At 41.0% G+C, this 20,443-nt stretch overlaps 1 protein-coding gene across 2 annotated transcripts in view; it reads right to left on the bottom strand.

The window, feature by feature from the left end:
- BEND4 (BEN domain containing 4) overlaps positions 1–20,443 on the bottom strand; it is a 39,089-nt gene that overhangs the window by 9,051 nt on the left and 9,595 nt on the right. The window contains exons 3-4 of one of the 2 annotated variants that reach the window (XM_017544910.2): positions 5,839–5,930; positions 79–248 (exon numbers count right to left, since the gene is read on the bottom strand). In XM_017544910.2, coding sequence (XP_017400399.1) covers positions 79–248; positions 5,839–5,930 — 262 coding nt within the window. Of the gene's footprint in view, positions 1–7; positions 249–5,838; positions 5,931–20,443 lie in introns of both variants that reach the window. The other variant, XM_017544909.2, reaches the window with a different exon arrangement.

Here is a 20,443-nt window from a genome sequence, read left to right as displayed (position 1 = left end):
GCAGTACCTCGGAGGCATGTTACTTTAACTGGATCCAGAGGGCGTCTTTCGGGACCTGTCTCTCCTGACTGCACTGACCTTTTCCTTTTCCCAAGGCCGCATGAGTACTTAAGCTCATCGGTTGTGAAAACAAATCTGATGAGGTATCGAAGGAGCCGTCTCCCATCTTTCTTTGAAGAATTTACAGCCTCGTCCCACTGTTTGCTCGTTATGTAGACAGGATAGTTGTTCAACAGCTGCTTGCTTCCCTGGAAAAGCGAAATATTTTCTCATTACCCATGGAGCCAGCCAGCCAGAAGCCGAAGTGATCTCCATTTCAAAGGCAAACATGCTTTTTAACCAAGTGGCTATGCTGACAATGAACCAGGTATTGAAGTGTGCAAGTAATTGCTCAGACTCAGAAGGGGCACTTTTCAAATTACATTTGCATTTTCTATAACAAGAGCCAATGAGGTATAATGAACACCTTTGAAGGGGAGCTATTTATAACTTACATTTTAACAGGTAGGTTAAAATGTGTCAAGATCCAATGACAGGGAACACTATTTAAACATAACCTGTAACTTTCCTTTTCAATCCATTAAAATATGCAAAAATGACTTTGAAGAGTATGATCAAACAGGTCTCTTCTTTCTTTGGTTACTTTTAAGTACTTTTAGAAATGCTGCTGGTGGTCTATTTTAATAAGGCATTACTTGTGTTTAACGCATGCAACATCTGGTAGTCACTGCATTACAATGGAAACGACATTAAAAAGCAAATTTTAAAAAGGGAGAATTGTGGAAACTGAAAAAAAATCGCTAATAATCATGCAAAACAGGTTTCCTCAAATTACACCTTCTGCAAATGCCACTATGTCAACTCAAAAATTTTCATACTTTTCACCTTCATAATTTATGTCTGCTATAAAATTCCCAGGCTAAATAGCTGCAATGGGATTAATTATGGGAATTTCTGTAACATTTATAATCCATGTTTAATCAATTGCACCTACACAACCATTGCTTTAGTTCTGGTTGTCCATAAAATTCTACAGTCCAGGACAAATTAATTAACCCATGATCTTAGTTTTAATATACTCCCTCCCTAGTAATTAAGGTATACAAAACAAAAAAGGGAAAACTCATTCATTTTACAACTCGGCAAATTTACTACAGGTTATAAATGTGGCACCATTTGGATCTGCTAGGGTTTTATTTCAAAAAGTGCTCTGTTTAGTTAAACGCTGAGAAGGGGAAATGGCATAGGAGCCAACAAGAGGGAGGCAGCCCAGTGTGGTGGGAAACTGGCACTAAGTTCTGCACGTGGAGACTCATCACGGCAGCATTCACACTTTCCTCAACTAGCAACAGCGCGATGTAGTTTCCTTTCCTAAGGAGGACAGCTGAGGCACCTAGTTTGTGCTCTGAATTTACAGTCAGGCTGGGTTTGAATTGAATCTTGCTTCTATGTCTTACTAGACTAACTTGAGCAAGTTACGTCAAGTTGTTGGACCAAAGTTTCCCCACCTGTAAAGCTGAAAGAAACTCAATTATCATGAGTGCAAGATGTGACTATTTGGGAGAATGAGCCAAGCCTTGGCTGGGTACAGTGGAAGACCCCGTATACAAGAGACAATCAAAAGATGGGCAAGAGTCCAGAGCTCCCTGAAAGTCCTCCAGCCCCAGGTGCTGTTTCATGGCAGGAGGTGAGAGATGGAGGCCTGAATCAGGTTTGTGCAGGACAGAGAGTGATGGAAGTGAAAGCTGTCGATCGAAAAGGTCAGGCAACCAATTCAATGGCCAGACTACGTACAGGAGACTGAGGAGGCAAGATAATCCCTAGGTGGCATCTTTCACAAAAATTAGGAACAGAGGCTATGGCCGGGAGGAGGAAAGCGGCAGCAGGGAAAATAATTCCATTGCTTCCCAAGCACTGGAGGAAAGGGCTCCTAAGGACTCTGACTGTTTGACACCTCGGCCCCCCCAGGCAGCTGGGTGGGCCAGGGGTGGGTAAAATCCAGCGGCTGGCCCTCTCAAAACTACTCTCTGTGTCACCAGTACTTTTGCTGTGGAAGCTTAATAACTGTCACCATTTACTGAGCAACTGATGACAGCCTGAGGCACCTGCCCCAAGCACTTTGCACACTTGCCTCCTTTCTCCTCACAGGTGGAGGTACTGGGTCTATTTTACAGCTGGGCTCTGGGTTCAGTCTGAGGCAGATGACTTTTCTAAACTTTAAGTCCTTTCTGTTAAAGTAGAGATGATAATACCAGCCTGGTGGTTTATGGTGAGGAGTCCTGCCGTCTCTCCCACCAGAAGATACACTTATGAAGGCTGAGACTGTTACCTGTTTATTCAATGCCAGACTCTCATGGCGAAATACATCACCTGACACCTGACTCAATGCAGGCGCAGTAAACGTGTTGAATGGCTAATGCAGTAGAGCACAGGCCTCTGTGGCTGGCTGGCACGCAGCAGACACCCAATGACGGTGGCTACAATGAAGAGTTCTTACTTTTTCTTAACGACTGAACACAAATTTGCAAAGTTAAAGAACTTTAAGGAGACCAACATAGATGAGGAGCCATTAAAAACGAGACTTCTGGGCCGGGCGCGGTGGCTCAAGCCTGTAATCCCAGCACTTTGGGAGGCCGAGGCGGGTGGATCACGAGGTCAAGAGATCGAGACCATCCTGGTCAACATGGTGAAACCCCATCTCTACTAAAAATACAAAAAATTAGCTGGGCACGGTGGCACGTGCCTGTAATCCCAGCGACTCAGGAGGCTGAGGCAGGAGAATTGCCTAAACCCAGGAGGCGGAGGTTGCGATGAGCCGAGATCGCGCCATTGCGCTCCAGCCTGGGTAACAAGAGCGAGACTCCGCCTCAAAACAAACAAACAAACAAACAAACAAAAATGAGACTTCTGCCATCCTTAATTTAAAAAACGAGACTTCCCCCATCCTCTTAGTGATGATCCCTGTAAATACTCTTGTCAGCCTTAGAAAAAACTGTCTAGCTGGTTTTTAAACTGTTTATTTAACACTATATAATTTTTAAAAGCTGTTCTGCTCAGGAGTGAGCACACTTGTTAAGCCACGATAACTTGTTAAGCCAGGAGGTCGAATCCCTTTCCAAGGTTTCACAACTCAAAAGAGGGGCCTGGGGATGCCATCCCTGAGTTCAGGGTTCACCCCAAGCACGATGCTTTGCTGTTCCCCTGAAATCAGTCTATTTCAAGATGGGAGGGACTGGTGATTTGGCAGCCGACAATCCAGGAAAGGAGCTTTCTCAAAACCCTTGAAAAAATCCACTGAATGTAGCAGATCTACATAAAATGTTGGTTTCATAAAATGTAGGAATCCCAATTGGAGGTAATTTTCATCAAGGGAAAGAAAGAGAAAGTAATTTATAGCCCCAAACACAATTCAGAATGCTCTCTGGGTTACAGACGAGATTTATAAACCTGTTTTAGCATAGTTAATAGAAGTAAAATGTGATAAATAATAAAAATGAGAAAATACTCATATGCCTGAAATGACAATAAAAACAGTACAGTCATAATGATGATGAGTCATAAAAGTTTAAATAGTCCTATCCAGAGGAAATGTAGATTTTCCCTATCCTTTTATTTTTGTAGAATTCTGGTTGTATATTTTCTTAAATTAGCCACCCACAGGTTATTAAACATTGACCTATTGTTGAGTCACTGAAAAAAACCAAGACGAATCACCCGTAATTAATGGGTTTCTTAAGAGTCATCATCAAATGGAAAACATAGGTGTACATTTACTATTAAGCAAGGTAACTAGTTCTGAATTAGACTTATGAAAAGTGTGCTACACAGGCACAAAGTGGGGTGTGGCAATCAGGGAGAGCTTCCTGGATGAAGTGGGCTTTTCAGCTGTGTGGTTTGTATGACAGTAATGTCAAGTTAGGAAATCTGGACTTCATTCTAGGGAACAAAGGATTTTAAGCATACAACATTTAGTTTGGATCTGTAATTCAGGAGAAAAAAGAAAAAAACTTTCCAGTGTGGAGAAGGGAGAAGAAAGAAGCTGCTGCAATAGTTCAGGTGACAGTCAGCCCAGGAGAAGGGAGACAATTCAACGTGCTAAAGAATTATTGGATGTAGGAAATGAGGGGGCCAGTGATGTCAGAAATTTCTACTAGAGGTTGGTAGGACCTTTACTGAAAACAGGAGGAGTTGCAGATGGGTATCCAGAATAGGTGTGGTGAGAGCAAGCAGTGTGTGGCAATCCACTGTAGGCCAGGCAGTTGACATGGTGGTCTATAATAGGGCCACAGGGACTGGTGCTCTAGGTATGCGTGTGGGACTTGTTAACCCACAGGTAGTGAATGGAATAAGAGACATAGAGGCTCACGTCTATAATCGCATCACTTTTGGTGGCTGAGGCAGGAGAACTGCTTGAGCTCAGGAGTTCAAGACCAGCCTGGGCAACAAAGTGAGGCCCTGACTAACAAAAACTACAGAAGTTAGCTAGGTGTGGGGGTGTACACCTGTAGTCTCAGCTACTTGGGGGAATGAGATGGGAGGATCACCTGAGCCTGGAAGGGCGAGGATGCAGTGAGCCATGATCACATCACTGCACTCCAGCCTGGCAAGAAGGTGAGGCCCTGTCTGAAGTAAAAATAAATAAAAAGAGACATAACTGATGAGAAAAGGCAGTAGAGAGTGAGAGAAAGAGAGCACAACTCTGGAGAACAGCAGATGGAAAAACTCATGAAAGCATCATAGAAGAGGGGCAAGGAACCAGGAGAAAGTACTGACACTAAGGCCATGGGCAAGAGAGAGCGCAGAGGAGGAGAGGTGAGGGCCTGGGGTGACCAGAGTGGAAAATGGGCCACTGGACCAGATAACTGGGAGAGTCTCCAGGGGCCTCTTGCAGAAAACTCTGGTAGTGGTGGAAGAGAAGCCAGATTACAGGGTGGACGAGCAAATGGAAACTAATAGAGAGAAGATAATGAATACAGACCAGCCTTTCAAATGTTTGATCATTAGAACAACATGAGGTCACCATTCAGCAAGCATAAATCGAATGCCTTCTACGTCCCTTGAGATGAAACCTGGGCCCAACCTTCAAGGAGCAAGATGTGCCATAGTGTAGAATGAAGGTGCTGACCCAGCATGCTTTGGGAGCCTGCAAGGAGATGGAAGTAGAAAGGAGGGCAATGATGGTGGAAGAGAGGGAGAATCCAAGGTAGGCTTATTTTTAGGCTGGGGGAAACCTGAGAGCTTCCCCATGGGATTCTCATGGGGATTGCTCATGGTTCTCAAGTCTCGTATGAAAGTCATATATTCAAAACTGAACCTTGAACATATTATAAATATGTACCATGTTTATTACTATTAAAACACATCATTTCTTCTACCGATAGTGAAGTCCAGATGAAGAAAATAACCCATGTCCAGGAGCCCTGACATCTGGAGAATGCTTATCTACATACTGGAGAATCTTGCCCAGTGTGTGCGGGGCCCAGAGCGAGGGGCATGTGGAGAGGGGCATGTGGAACCCAGACTGTCTGAGGGAATGAGAAGATGGTGTCTCTCATTTCAGGCATCTCTGTGCAAACAGAATTGTGGAAAAATTGCCCATGCTATTTAAATCGCCATTACCTCTGTCTTTCCCTATTCAGAGTAGGAAGCTGAATCTGTAGTTAAACACATGCATGATCTTTCTCCACAAATTACATACTTACAGGTAATAGACCCATAAACCTTAGTCGAAAACTATTATGCTAGCCAATCTGTTCTAGTATACACCTGTAAGTTACCAAGAGGCTTCATCTTAAGGGAATTCCAAATGGAACATCTATCTTTTTACTAGAGACCTACCTCAGTCGGTTGGTCGGCTGGCTGTGGTATCAGAAGTTGGTTGTGGTGCTGCAGAACCGTCTTCAAGTAATCTAAAACGGTCTGGCAGGGCACTGGGGGGAAGAAATGGCAACAATTACACATTGGCTATCCCATGACATCAAAATAAAAAACAATTAAGTTTTTTTAAAAAAAAACAGAAGTCTCACTGGCACCCACACTGGAGTGCAGTGGGGTGATCTTGGCTCACTGCAACCTTGAACTCCTGGGCTCAAGTGATTCTCCCACTTCAGCCTCCCCAGTAGCTCGGACTACAGTGACACCACTGTACTCAGCTAATTATGTTACATTTTTTTGCAGAGACAGGGTCTTGCTATGTTGCCCAGGATGGTCTTGAGCTCCTGGCCTCAAGTGATCCTCCTGCTTTGGCCTCCCAAAGTGCTGGGTTTACAGGCTGGAGCCACCGCACCCGGCCTCTAAAAAGATTTTCGATGCAAACTTCTAAAAAAAAAAAAAAAAAAGATTTTCTAAAGGAAATAGAATCTTCTTTCATTTGACATCCGTAGTTATTTCAGTTTGTAAATACAGAACAGATGCTATAGTTTGGAAAGAATTTTTAGGCTCAGCACAATTCACTGAGAACTTTCAAGTCAAACTTACTCCTAGATGAATTTGGGTCAACAATCATGATCACAAGGAACTCACAAAAGAGACATGTCTTGACTTATTTGACTCGGATTGCAGCATGAGCACCCAATGACACTTTTTAAAATTCAAGTACTGAAAACTAATGTTTTGCTAATTATTAATCAATAATATAACTGATGACGGATTCATTCCTAGTTCTTCAGTAAGCAGAAATTCCATACAATTAGACCTGCTTCTCAGTGCATACACACTTGGCCGCACAGTTCTTTCTGTAAGTGTCCCAAAAAAGCTCAATTGATTTGATCCCTTTGATTATATATTTCATTAACTATACACTACTTTTTGAGGCTTAGTCTTATAGACTCATTGAATAATCAATCACAATAAAACTGAATAGATACTAACCTAACATAGTGCATGACATTTTTTTGTACCACTGCATAAATAATGCCTACATCTTAAGATTTATATTAGAACCCTTTCAGGAGTAGTAACTAATTGCCTTTAAAGGTCTTGGTAGCTTAGTTAATAACCTAATTTAAATGAATTGTTGCCACTATATTTCTTAGCTGTGTGTTTTCTTAAGATGTTTTTGCCATGTTCAAGAAAATAATAAATATTTAACCTAAGCCTAATTTTAAAGTATCACCACTGAGCTGTCTAAATTTTGTTTTTCTCACCATTTTTTAAGATCACAAACAGGAATTATTATTTTATGCATTTCTAATAGCTTTGGATTTTTTAGGTGCCATCACAATGTAACATAATAAATCAAAAACTACTTCAACATCCTTTTGAAGAATTTGAATAACAGGAAGTAGGAGTAAGTTAGAAAATTTTTCTTCTTGCCAAAAAAAGAATTTTCTTAAATAACCATCCTTTCAGACCTGGGTTATGGCCACTTGTGAGCCATAACCATAAGCATATAATTCTTCAAATTGAAGAAGCATTTGCTGAACAGTAAGAGGTCAACCAAAATAAGTCACACGTGTATCAGAAGTAGGCTTGTTATCAAACCGAAGTTTAATAAAATCTGTCAAATGGCCCTAATTTCATCAGCTTTTTAAAAGTCCAACCCTTTTTTACTGATGCCACAGTGAGGAAGAATGCATCTCCTGACAATGAGCATTAACTGCTGGAAAAAACCCTAAGCCTCGAGAAATAAGCAGAGACAGGAAACAGGTCTGCATTTTAGTTCCAGGTTTTCTCTGACTGTGTGACCTTCGGGACTTCGTTTACTTTCTACGTATGAATCTCTTCTACACAGGGCTGAGTATAAGGCTCCAAAGCAGCACTCTGCTCTTCACAGTTTATGGTTAGAATAAAATGCAAGGGTACATACGTCACTGCTTTGCCAAGTGACACGTGCAAGGTACTACCTTGGATTTAGTTTGGAAGTTTTAGAGAAATTTGTAAAGACTCACTGATCAGGATTTGAAAGAACTTTTTTTGATCCCTTACCCATATTTTAGAGTCATTAAGATGTAGCCAGGCACGGTGGCTCACACCTGTAATCCCAGCATTTGGGAGGCAAAGGTGGGAGGATCGTTTGAGCCCAGGAGATTGAGATCAGCCTGCGAAACACAGCAAGAACACATCTCTACAAAAAAATAAAAAAATAGCTGGGTGTGGTGGCCTGTGCCAGTAATCCCAGCAACCCCGGAGTAAGCTGGGAGGATCGTCTGAGTCCAGCATTTCGGGGCTGCAACGAGCATGCCTGTGCCAGTGCACTCCAGCCTGGGCAACAGAGCAACACTCAGCCCCTAAAAAAAACAAAAAGAGGTATGTGGGTATATGAAAAAACATTTTTAGTAAGAGCCATTTATGATAAACCTACAGCCAACATCATACTGAATGGGCAAAAGCGTGAAGCATTCCCCTTGAAAACTGGCATGAAACAAGGATGCCCCCTCTCACCACTGCTATTCAACATAGTACTGAAAGTTTTGGCTAGGGCAATCAGGCAAGAGAAAGAAAGGATATTCAAATAGGAAGAGGGGAAGAAGCCAAACTGTCTCTGTTTGTAGATGACATGATCCTGTATCTAGAAAACCCCATTGTCTCAACCCAAAAGCTTCTTAAAAGCTAAGAAACTTCAGCAAAGTCTCAGGACACAAAATCAATGTGCAAAATATCACAGAAGCATTCCTATACACCAACAACAGGCATGCAGAGAGCCAAATCATGAGTGAACTCCCATTCATAACTGCCACAGAGAATAAAACACCTAGCAATACAACTAACAAAGGAAGCGAAGGACCTCTTCAAGGAGAACTGCAAACCACTGCTTAAGAAAGTTAGACGGAACACAAGCAAATGGAAAAACATTCCATGCTCCTGGATTGGGAGAATCAATATCATGAAAATGGTCATACTGCCCAAAGTAATTTATAGATTCAATACTATTCCTATTAACCTACCATTGACATTCTTCACAGAATTAGAAAAAACTACTTTAAAATTCTTATGGAACAAAAAAAAGACCCCATATAGCCAAGACAATCCTAAGTAAAAAGAATGTAGCTGGGGACTACAGTAAGCAAAACGGCATGGTACTGGTGCAAAAACAGACCAATGGAACAGAATAGAGAACTCAGAAATAAGACTGCACATCTACAACCATCTGATCTTTGACAAACCTGACAAAAACAAGCAACGGGGAAAGGATTCTCTATTTAATAAATGGTGCTGGGAGAATTGGCTAGCCATATGCAGAAAACTGAAACTGGACCCCTTCCTTACACCTTATATAAGATGGATTAAAGACTTAAATGTAAAACCCCAAACTATAAAAATTCTAGAAGAAAATCTAGGCAATACCATTCAGGACATAGGCACAAGCAAAGAATGCATGACAAAAATGTCAAAAGCAATTGCAACAAAAGCAAAAATTGACAAATAGGATCTAAGTAAACTAAAGAGCTTCTGCACAGCAGAAGAAACTATCATCAGGGTGAACAGACAATCTACAGAATCGAAGAAAATTTTTGCAATCTATCCCTCTGACAAAGGTCTAATATCCGGAATCTACAAGAAACTTAAACAAATACATAAGAAAAAAAAAACTATTAAAAAATAGGCAAAATACATGAAGACACTTCTCAAAAGAATACATTTATGCAGCCAACAAACATGAAAAAAGTGCGTCATCGCTAATCATTAGAGAAATGCAAATCGAAACCACAATGAGATATCATCTCATGATAGTCAGAATAGCAATTAATAAAAAGTCAAAAAAACAGATCCTGGGGAGGCTGTGGAGAAATGGGAATGCTTTTACACTGTTGGTGGGAAGGTAAATTAGTTCAACCATTATGGAAGACAATGTGGCGATTCCTCAAAGACCTAGAACCAGAAATACCATTCGACCCAGCAATCCCATTTCTGGGTATATATCCAAAGGAATATAAATTGTTCTGTTACAAAGATACATGCACACATATGTTCACTGCAGCACCATTCACAATAGCAAAAACATGGAATCAACCCAAATGCCCATCAATGATAGACTGGATAAAGAAAATGTAGTATATACACACCATGGAATACTATGCAGCCATAAAAAGGAAATGAGATCATGTCCTTTTCAGGGACATGGATAGAACTGGAAGCCATTATTAGGGTAGTTATTATGACCTTTGAAAACCCAATTATAGAGCCCAATTGTTTACACTGAGTATAATAACAGTTTTGTACTAATTTTAAAGTTGTGTGAAAAATGTCTATATCACCGTTGTCTCCCCTTCCTTGCTATTACTTCAGTGTGGAGGGGATGGTCCTGGAAGGGCTTACAGGCTGGCTCTTTCTTTCCATGCACAACATTTAGGCAGCAGTGCTAAGCTATGACCCAAGCCAGTGGATGCACACGGGTTAGAAGGAAATGGAGTGTTATGTATATATACTGGCCATAGGGGGCTCTTTTAAGGGAAGTGGGTCCTGTACATTGATACCTGGGAACAGGCTAAGGACCAGGAAGACTAAAGTCAGGCTCATATTTGGTCAATTGTTTAAAAAAAAATAACTGTGCCAGGCGCGGTGGCTTACGCCTGTAATCCTAGCACTTTGGAAGGCCAAGGTGGGTGGATCACAAGGTCAGGAGACTATCCTGGCCAACATGGTGAAACCCAGTCTCTACTAAAAATACAAAAATTAGCTGGGCGTGGCAGCACATGCCTGTAGTCCCAGCTACTCGGGAGGTTGAGGGAGGAGAATGGCTTGAACCTGGGAGGCGGAGGTTGTACTAAGCAGAGATTGCACCACTGCACTCCAGCCTGGTGACAGTGCCAGACTGCATCTCAAAACAAAAACCAAAAACTGTAATAGCCAAAACTGCCTCAGGTGTTCTAAGTGACCCCCTTCACTGGATGTCCTCCCACCCCCTGGTCCTACGAGGCAGGGACCTCCAGGCACCCCCAGCCAAGGCCTGCCATGAAGGAGTTGGAACATCAATCACTCTTGACAGGGGCTCTTTGGATAGGTGCCAGGATTTACACAGGCAAGCTATGGAATCAAGTAAGATATTTTCTGTTTAAAAAAAGAGTCAGTCAATCTGGAAAATGGAGATAGGTGCGTCTAGAAAAGTGGGAGTGAAATTTGTGATCCTGACCCACAGCTATACCACGCTGCCTGCCTGGGAAGTGCACGGTCACTGAAAAGGGAATTGTGGAAAACCTCCTGTCCTTGTGTCCCTCTGTTCTATTCACCTAAGGTTCTGTGGGGGGTTGTGGAGTTTCCGAGGACTGGCCTTCACGAGCAGGGTGTGTGGCCAGTGCTGCAGGTGCAGCTGTGTGGAGCCCAGGCCACCACACTGCTCCTTTGGCCCCCAAAGGAAGGAAGAATGGGTCTGGCTCTCAGCAGCAAGAGGTCAAGGGGATCCTCGATGAGCTGCTGATGCCCCCAGGGCCAACTAACTGCCTTCTCATGCAAATTAGGAATTTTTTTATTGTATTATCTATTTAATTTATTGAGACGGAGTTTCAGTTTTGTTGCCCAGGCTGGAGTGCAATGATGCAATCTTGGCTCACTGCAACCTCCACCCCCTGGGTTCAAGTGATTCTCCTGCCTCAGCCTCCCAAGTAGCTGGGACTACAGGTGCCCACCACCACGCCCGGCTAATTTTTTGTATTTTTTGTAGAGAGGGGTTTTCACCATGATGGCCAGACTGGTCTTGAACTCCTGACCTCAGGTGGTCTTGGCCTTCCAAAGTGCTGGGATTACAGGCGCCCGGCCTAAATTAGGAATTTTAATTAAGTCACTCTGACAGTGAAACTACTACTTCAGACCCATTGGGAGGTTTTAGTAATTCATTTGTCCATGCTGCTGAAGAAAGTTCAATGAATCTAGCAAGTATAATGAGAAAGCAAATGAGGAACCAAACTTCTATTAAAAGAAAAATGGCTATAAAGACACCCAAAACGTACCTACTACCTATCCTGACATTGATATTTATCATTTTTTCTCCTCTACGTAACAGAATTTCAAAATGCATCTTGGATAATCCTGGAAACAGTAAAATAAGAGGAAGAAAGGAAAGAAGGAAAGTCTTTTGTGTAAATAATACATGTAAAGCAAAAGGCACCCAATACACACTGCCTAATGTAAACTATTGTCATTTCAAAGATTGGTTGTCTATGAATTCGCCATAGAAGCCACTTGCCTGATTCTGCTGACTGTGCTGTCTTGGCAGCTGGATTGTCTAAGCAGCAATAGCCAATACTATCTAAGCAAAGTAAAAATGAAGAGGAATGGGTTACAAATGTTCCACTGGGTATGTAGAATATCTAGATGGACATGCTGCTCAAAAAATAGAAAGCCCCCAGGGACGTTAGTTAAAGCCACACACATAGGGTCTTTAAGACATTCTATAATAACACTAGTAGACAACAATTAACTGACAAAAAGCCTAGGGAATTAGTCCTAAAGTAACTCTTGGATACTATTATTTTTCTGTGTACTGACTCTGACACTTATTAACCATGTGATCCTTGGCAAGTTACTTAACCTCTCCCAGCCTCTATGATCTCACCTGTAAAACTGGGATAATGACCTACTGTATACAGTTATTGTGAGGATTAATTAAAATAATGCCATGTAAAGCAAAAGGCACCCCATAAATACTGCCTCATGTAAGCTACTATCATTTTAAGATTGGGAGTCTAGTGATTTCTTCATAGAGGCCACTTAATTGACTCTGTTGACGGTGCTGTCTTGGCCGCTGTCTTGTATGAGCAGCCGGTAAATAAGACTACTCGAATAGTCTTCCTAAACAGTTTTCTTTGAGGAAACTGCTTGACTTCTGGTTTTGCCCATCTTAAGGATGCTTGGGTCTCTAGTTCCTAATTTTCATTGTATTAAAATCTTAATCAGAATTTCTCTCTTCACCCCTCAAGCACTACTAAATCTGCCTCACTATTTAGTTATCTTCAAGGACTTAAAACATCTCAAAATACTTCACATACACTTTTATAGGGCAACTAAATTATTTACTGTCCTCTGACAACCACGGCCATCTGTGTGCTGAATTATCTTTACGTGCCCTATTCGCATCATCTCTGTAAAGTATAAGCTCCTGAACTGTAAATATCTGGAAATAAACAATGAGCTTTTAGTATTGCTCAGCCTACAGATGTATAGTTATATTTTTGATCATATCAATATCCTCATTCCATTAATTCAATTCAACTGACATGCAGATGTTACAACATGCCTGACAGTGGGCTAGAGAAGTGGGGACACGAAGATGACTTTGAGCCTCTATTCTCAAGGACCTCTATGGCCCGTCTCCCTTCATATCAGGACATCAGGATACACAGACACATACTGAGTAAAAACTTCCCATGATAACAAAAACAGAATACGCATGAAGTGCTATGAAAAGTGGTTAATTTTGCTTGGGAACTGTGGGAAGCATTTGTTACAGTGTCACCTGAGCTAGGTACTAAAGGATGAATACGAGTTTCTCAAGTGGAGAAAAAAGGAGTATATTCTTAGGTTGAAAAGAATAGCAGGACTATGGAAGTGTTTGGCTGCTCAGAGACTTAGTAACTGTCCAATGGGGTTGGAACACTTGGTGGGCACGGAGGGCTGAGTCTCCAAAGGCAGAAAGGAAAAGATCAGGAATTGAAGAACCTTGTGCGCCACACTGAGGGTGCCACAACTTACCCCATATGCTATTTGAAGCCCTTAGAGGCTCTTTGGCAGTGGGTGACCTGGGGCTGTTTAGGGGAGAGAACAGAGTCAGCTGTGGGAAACACTGGAGTCTGGGACCGGAGCTGAGTGACTCTTACAACAGCTCCTGTTATGAGATGGGACTGGCTGACACCAGTGGAAAGAAAGTAGGGATCCAATTGATGGGTGTGTAAGAGGTGGGACCCAGAGGAGTGGGGCCTGACTGGAGAGATGAGCTCTGGATGGATCTGAGGTACCCCACCTGGGCAAATGAATGGTGACACCTTTACAAGGTAAGAATACCACTTATGATAAGGAAAACAACTCAGGATTTCTGTAGCACTAGGCACAGCATAATTTTCCTCTTTTTCTTAAAGTTTCCATTTATTGAGTGCTTACTGGAAGAACTAGTAGGCACCCAACCATGACTTACTTCATTTGGTACTTTCAACATTCCTCCAGTATTAGCAATCTCACTTTATAGAAGGGGAAACTGAGGTTTGGCATAATCAAAGCGATTTGCCAAAACAATCACAACTACCAAGTAGCAAGAGAAGAGATTCAAATTCAGCTTTGACTCCAAATCCATTATCTTTGCCTCCTGTTGCTCTGTCTCCCTCAGTGTCACTGACAGCTGTAACCAAGAGCCATGATGACTTTCTCCAAATTCTCAGTGAAGGAACTCAATTCTTTATTCCTCTGTCCCTATCATTCTCTCTAATTTTTTTACTCAGAATGTATTACATTCTTCTCATCCACCCCAGAGCCCCCACTTTACACATAATCTGTGAGTTTCTCAGGATCAGAAACTGACCTGAGCATTTTTCCACAGGCCTTTGTGGTTATATTCAAGTCTGGAGGGTGGTGAGGGCAATGGAGCATACTAGCACACGTCTACACTGCATCTACTCTAAGGTCATTTTGTTCTTGCAAAATTCCTGTTGTCCAAAAACTAACATGATTCATTATTCTAAAACCTTCTTACTTAGAAAATGACAACAGTGGACTAACACGACCAGAACTGCAGAATCCAAGGTTAGTTCTCCAGTTTGAAGCCTCTGGAGTTGGTACAGTCTATCCTCATCATTCAAGGATTCAGTATTTGAAAATTTGCTTTACTTGCCAAAATGTTATTTGTAACCCCCAAATCAGAACTTGTGGTGTTTTTGTAGTGGTTCACAGACACATGCAGAGTACTGAAAACCTGACATGCACACATTCCCAGCTGAGGTTGAACAACGCAATGCTTTGCCTTCTTGTTTCAGCTCTCATACTGTAAACAAGTATCCTTATCATGGTCTATTTAGTTGCTACAGTTTTTGTATTTTTGTGCCTTTTGTTGGTGATCTCACTGTTTCAAGTGGCCCCAACTGCAGCAATGAAGTGCTGTCTTTCATTCCTAAGCACAAGAAGATTGTGATGTGCCTTATAGAGAAAACAGGCGTGTTCGCTATGCCTCATTCAGGCATGAGATATAGCGCTGTTACTCAACCAGGGATAAATATGAAATAAGGTCTCTTGAAATAAACACACACATAAAACAAGGTTATGTATTGATCAGCTGACAAAACTGTTGTGAACAGAGGCTCTTAGGAACCTAGCTCTGCATTTCCCCTAGGAGGAATGTTTTAATATTCTCAGTGTGGTGATCACATTGACTTTATAGAACATAACAACGGTGAATAATGAGAATGAGCTGTTCTGAGGGTGGTGAGGGGTAACAAATTAGATCTGGAGTCAGAAGCTTGGATTATAATCCTACGTCTCCAACTGAACCTCACTGTCCAGGTCTCAACCTCTTTGTCTATAAAAAAAGAATGATATTAATATTTGTTGGGGCCCCACAGAGTTATGAAGATAAAATGAGATAATGAAAAATGCACTTTTTAGAAATTAGAAAGTCCTGTAAAAATATTAACAAAACCCTTCAATTAAGGGTGTGTAAAACTGGATTTCTACATGCAAAAGAATGAAATTAGACCCTTGCCTTACAGCATACAAAAAAAAATAAACTCGAACTGGATAAAAGACCCAAATGTAAGAACAGAAACTATAAAAGTCCCAGAAGAGAAAGAACACAAGGGTACTGCTCCTTGGACATAATTTTTTAGACATCACAGCAAAAAGCTCAAGTCACAAAAGCAAAAATTTTAAAAATGGAACTACATCACACTAAAAAGTTTCTGCATAGCAATCAACAAGATGAAACAGCAATCTATGGTCTGGAAAGAAATTTTGCAACCCGTAAATCTGACAAGGGGTTAATATCTAAAATATATCAAGAACTCATACACTTCCACAGTAGAAAAACATATGACCCAATTACAAAATGGGCAAAAGACCTGAATAGACACTTCTCCAAAGAATACCAACAGGTATATAAAAGTGTACTCAACATCATGAATCATCAGGGAAATGCAAGTCAAAACCACTATGAGGCATCACTTGATACCAGTTAGAATGGCTATTAGCAGAAGGTCAAAAGACAACAAGTGTTGGTGAGTGTGTGGGAAAAAGGAAACCCTTGTACACTGTTAGGGGGAATGCAGAATGGTTCAGACACTATGGAAAACAGTATTGGAAGCTTCCTAGAAAAGTGAAAACACGACCCAGTAAACCTTCTCCTGGACATACACCAAAAGGAAATGAAATCAACACCTCGTAAAGATGTCTGCACGACCACATTCATTGCAGCGTTATGCCCAATAACCAAGACATGGAAACAGCCTAAGTGTCTGTCAACAGACAAGTGGATAAAGAAACTGTGGTATATGATTGGATAGAATATTATCCTGACCTAAAAAAGAACAAGATTTTACCACTGCCACAACATGAGTGAGCCTAGAGGGCATTATGTTAAGCCAGACACAGAAAGAAAAATATTGCAAGATCTCACTTACACGTGGAAACTGAAATACAGAAAAATTCAAATATACGGAGCTAGAGAACAAAACAGTGGGTACAAGGGGTGGGGTGTTGGAATGGAAATGGGGAGGTATAGATCAGAGTTTATAAAGTAGCACAGATGTGGGATGAATAGGTCTAGAGATCCAATACAACATGAGGAATACAGGTGACAAATCTGTACCATACTTGAGATTAAGGTTATTGAGTAGATTTGAGTAGCTCTTACTACAAGAACAACAACAAAATGGTTAACTATATGAGATGATAGATATGTTAATTAGCTTTACTACAGTAACCTTTCAACTGTCTATATCCTATAACTTCATGTTGTATACTTTATAAAACAAAGTTTATTTAAAATATCAACAATAAATAGATATTCCCTATATTTGGCCCTTAGAAAATTGCAAAGTATTTTTAATGTGTTATAATTATTTCACTTTGGAATTTTCTTAGCAAAAATCATCACATTTTATGATTCTAAGACCCACAGTTTTTCATATTTTAAAACCTATGGACTTTGTGTACAAATATAATTATAATGTATAATTATGATTTGTTCTTTCTTGGTGGAACACAAAGATTGGTGTGTCTTACATCCACTGGCGTCTCAGATTAGATGAAATAGGGCATTTTGTATTTGCCCTCCTTTATGATTTCTCCTTAGTGTCGACTAAGCTTCCTAAGTAAATGTGACTACTCTAAACTGACACTCTTTCCAAGTTCCATGTGCCATTTTCCTTCTTTTAATAACCTCTCATCCCTTCACATTCCTAATCCAAAAATTTTCTGTTTTTGTGGCTTTTTTCTTTTAACCTAATTTCACTTTCATTTAAAAAAATTTAACTTCTAAATAGACTTTCTAATTTTCTAGTGTGGTGATCTAATATAAAAGAAAATGTGTTAATGCTATTTCCTTGGGATAAAATATGAATTCCCTATACCTGAAACTGTCTCTGAAAAGTTACAGAGAATTTTCCAGAAACCCCTGCCTTGCATGTAGCTGATCATCAAAAGACTGTTGGATATTTTACAAATAATACAGTAACACTGGCCCTCTCAGAGTAGTGTCAGAAATAGTGCCTGGCCACAGATTCTTTCCCTTTGGTATGGTCTCTTACGTCTTCCCTTGATAGCTGCCCAAGTGAAATTCTTTTTTTTGTAGACGGATAGGCTTGTTTATTTTCAACTCTCATTTCAACAACTGCTCCCAGGTATAAAGGCTTTATTTCAGAAAACAAAACAAAACAAAACAACAAATCCTCAACAGCACTCCTCCGGAGAAATGACCAAGGAATGCTGCCCGGGCTCCGGCCTGCAGCAGCTGACCCATCTCCTTTCCAACCTTATTTTCTGTGCTAACTGCTGAGCGCTATCTTCTCCTTTGTACTTATCCATCCTGATTGGCTGTAAAAAAGTGATTCCCACAGCACAGGTGGACTCTACTGGAAGAAAGCCCCAGGTCCTTCCACAGAAATGTTATTGGCCTCTAGAACAGTGAGGGACTGCTGCTTAGGGAAAATCCATCCCAAGCTATGGAGGAGAGTTACTGTATGACAAAACATTTTTATTTTTATTCCATGCAAAACTAGTGTACCACTTAACTTAGCACACTTTTCTTCAAATGATAACAGATATCTCCTCCACCAAAAATGCACAGCTAATCGAGTAAAAAGTGGATTCTTAGATGTCACTCACAGGCTGGTTTATTGAGAGGTAAGGGCAAGAGGGCAGCTTTGATCAAGTTTTCATCTCCAAGTGACACTTTAACTGGTGTCCCTAGATCATAAACACACGTGATAAGTAATCACAAATAAGCTAAAATTTTCTTCATTGCATACTATTTTTGATATGCATAATTAATAAACTGGCTTTTCATCCATATTGTTGGATGTATTACTAAACATAATTACATATGGTTCCATGTGAAATGGTTGCTGGTTCAAGTTCAGGGAGGGGACTGTCAACAGGGTTGAATATGTACAGTAATAGGATTGATCATTAGCCTAACTGCAACCTGTGTCAATTCAATGTTTGATCATCAACAAGGCTCAAGAAATTGCAGCATTTCCATCTTTCTGGGAAGTACAAAAGACAATGATTAGTGGCAGGCCAACACTGAGTTAAAAGACAATGATTAGTGGCAGGCCAACACTGAGTTAACCCCTGACACAGCACCTGACGTGCTATGTGTTCAGTAAGTGAGAGGGGGACTGAGTTTGCCTAGGACACATCAAGGACATACAGTTTGCCAAATATTTAGGATCAGATTTTAAACAATAATACTTGGGACGTTTGTGTCACCTGTCCTTGCACTCTGAAACTCTTTCCCAAGATGAGATCAAGGAATGCCACTAAGCACTTCAGAAGCTAGGAAGGCTCCTTTGGTTATGGTTCTGAGTGGCTGATGGAAGTTCCTGTAGTTGGATGCCTTCTAGGACACTATTTTCTGCCCTAGTTAAAGGGGCAGTGAGGGTGACAACAAAAATACCCCTATGAGATAAACCCACAGGGAACTACGCATGGTTTACATAGCTGTGAGACTTGGAAAACCCTACAGTGTGCTAGCTGCAACCACGTCTCTGACTTGGGGAAACCAGGAGTGATCTGGTTCCATTACATCCTTCTGGGCTCTACCCAGTGTCTCTCTTGCAATCGGTGCCTGCCTGGGTGGGAAAACACTACGCCTCTGCATCTAACCCCAGGGCTCCAGTGCAAAAGGAGAGAATGAATTTGCTGCATCTCTTACTTCCCCTCCATAAGACAACTGTACTTAATCTAATCCCAAAATGTTCTGAACCAAACCTCAACTCTATTTGGGGAATTCTTTTAAATGATTAACACTTCTTTTTGCTTCATTTGTCTACTACTAAACAAGTGGATAGCTTTCTATTTTTTTTTTTTTTTTTTTAGACAGAGTCTCCCTCTGTTGCCAAGGCTGGAGGGCAATGGCGTGATCTTGGCTCATTGTAACTTCCACCTCCTGGATTCAACTCCTGCCTCAGCCGCCTGAATAACTGAGACTACAGGCATGTGCCACATCTGGCTAATTTTTGCATTTTTAGTAGAGACAGGGTTTCACCATGTTGATCATGCTGGTTTCAAACTCCTGACCTCGTGATCTACCCACCTCGGTCTCCCAAAGTGCTGAGATTACAGGTGTGAGCCGCTGCGCCCAGCCAACAAGTGGGTAGCTTTCTTTAACATTCCCTTCTTTCTAGATCAGCTGCCAAATTGAGTGATACAAAGATACTATATTATGAAAAGGATACAGTTTATATTGGCAGGGTGTGGTGGTTCATGCCTGTAGTACCAGCACTTTGGGGGGGAGCTGAGGCAGGCCAATCACCTGAGGTCAGGATTTTGAGACCAGCCTGGCCAACATGGCAAAACCCTGTCTGTACTAAAAATACAAAAAAAAAAAATAATAATAATAATTAGCCAGGCATGGTGGCGTGCACCTGTAGTCTCAGCTATTCAGAGGGCTGAGGCAGGAGAACTGCTTAAACTCAGGCAGCAGAGGTTGCAATGAGCCAAAATCACACCACTGCACTCCAGCCTGGGCGACAGAGTGAGACTCCCTCTCAATTAAAAAAGAAAGAAAGAAAGAAAAAAAAGACTATGACTTACATTTATACATATGTATCGACATTAAATTTTAAAATTTCCTATGTATGATTTATTTTGAACCCTGTATATTAGAACAATATACATGTATGCAATTAACCAATAAATGTGTAGACTGGTGAGCACAAGCTTAAACACTTTTTAGCAACAACTGCACAATTAAAAAGGTCTGAAGAGATTGTTCTTGTTAATGATCTTAATGTCGTCTGTAAGCCAGACATACAGGAATGAATTCAAAGATAAAAGTAAAATCAATACTTAACCAAACAGTAAAAAA

Source organism: Cebus imitator, unplaced genomic scaffold, assembly GCF_001604975.1.
Source record: "Cebus imitator isolate Cc_AM_T3 unplaced genomic scaffold, Cebus_imitator-1.0 Scaffold173, whole genome shotgun sequence".
NCBI lineage: Eukaryota > Metazoa > Chordata > Mammalia > Primates > Cebidae > Cebus > Cebus imitator.
The sequence above is the reverse complement of the archived record's forward strand: the minus strand, read 5'-3'. Positions and strand labels throughout refer to the sequence as shown.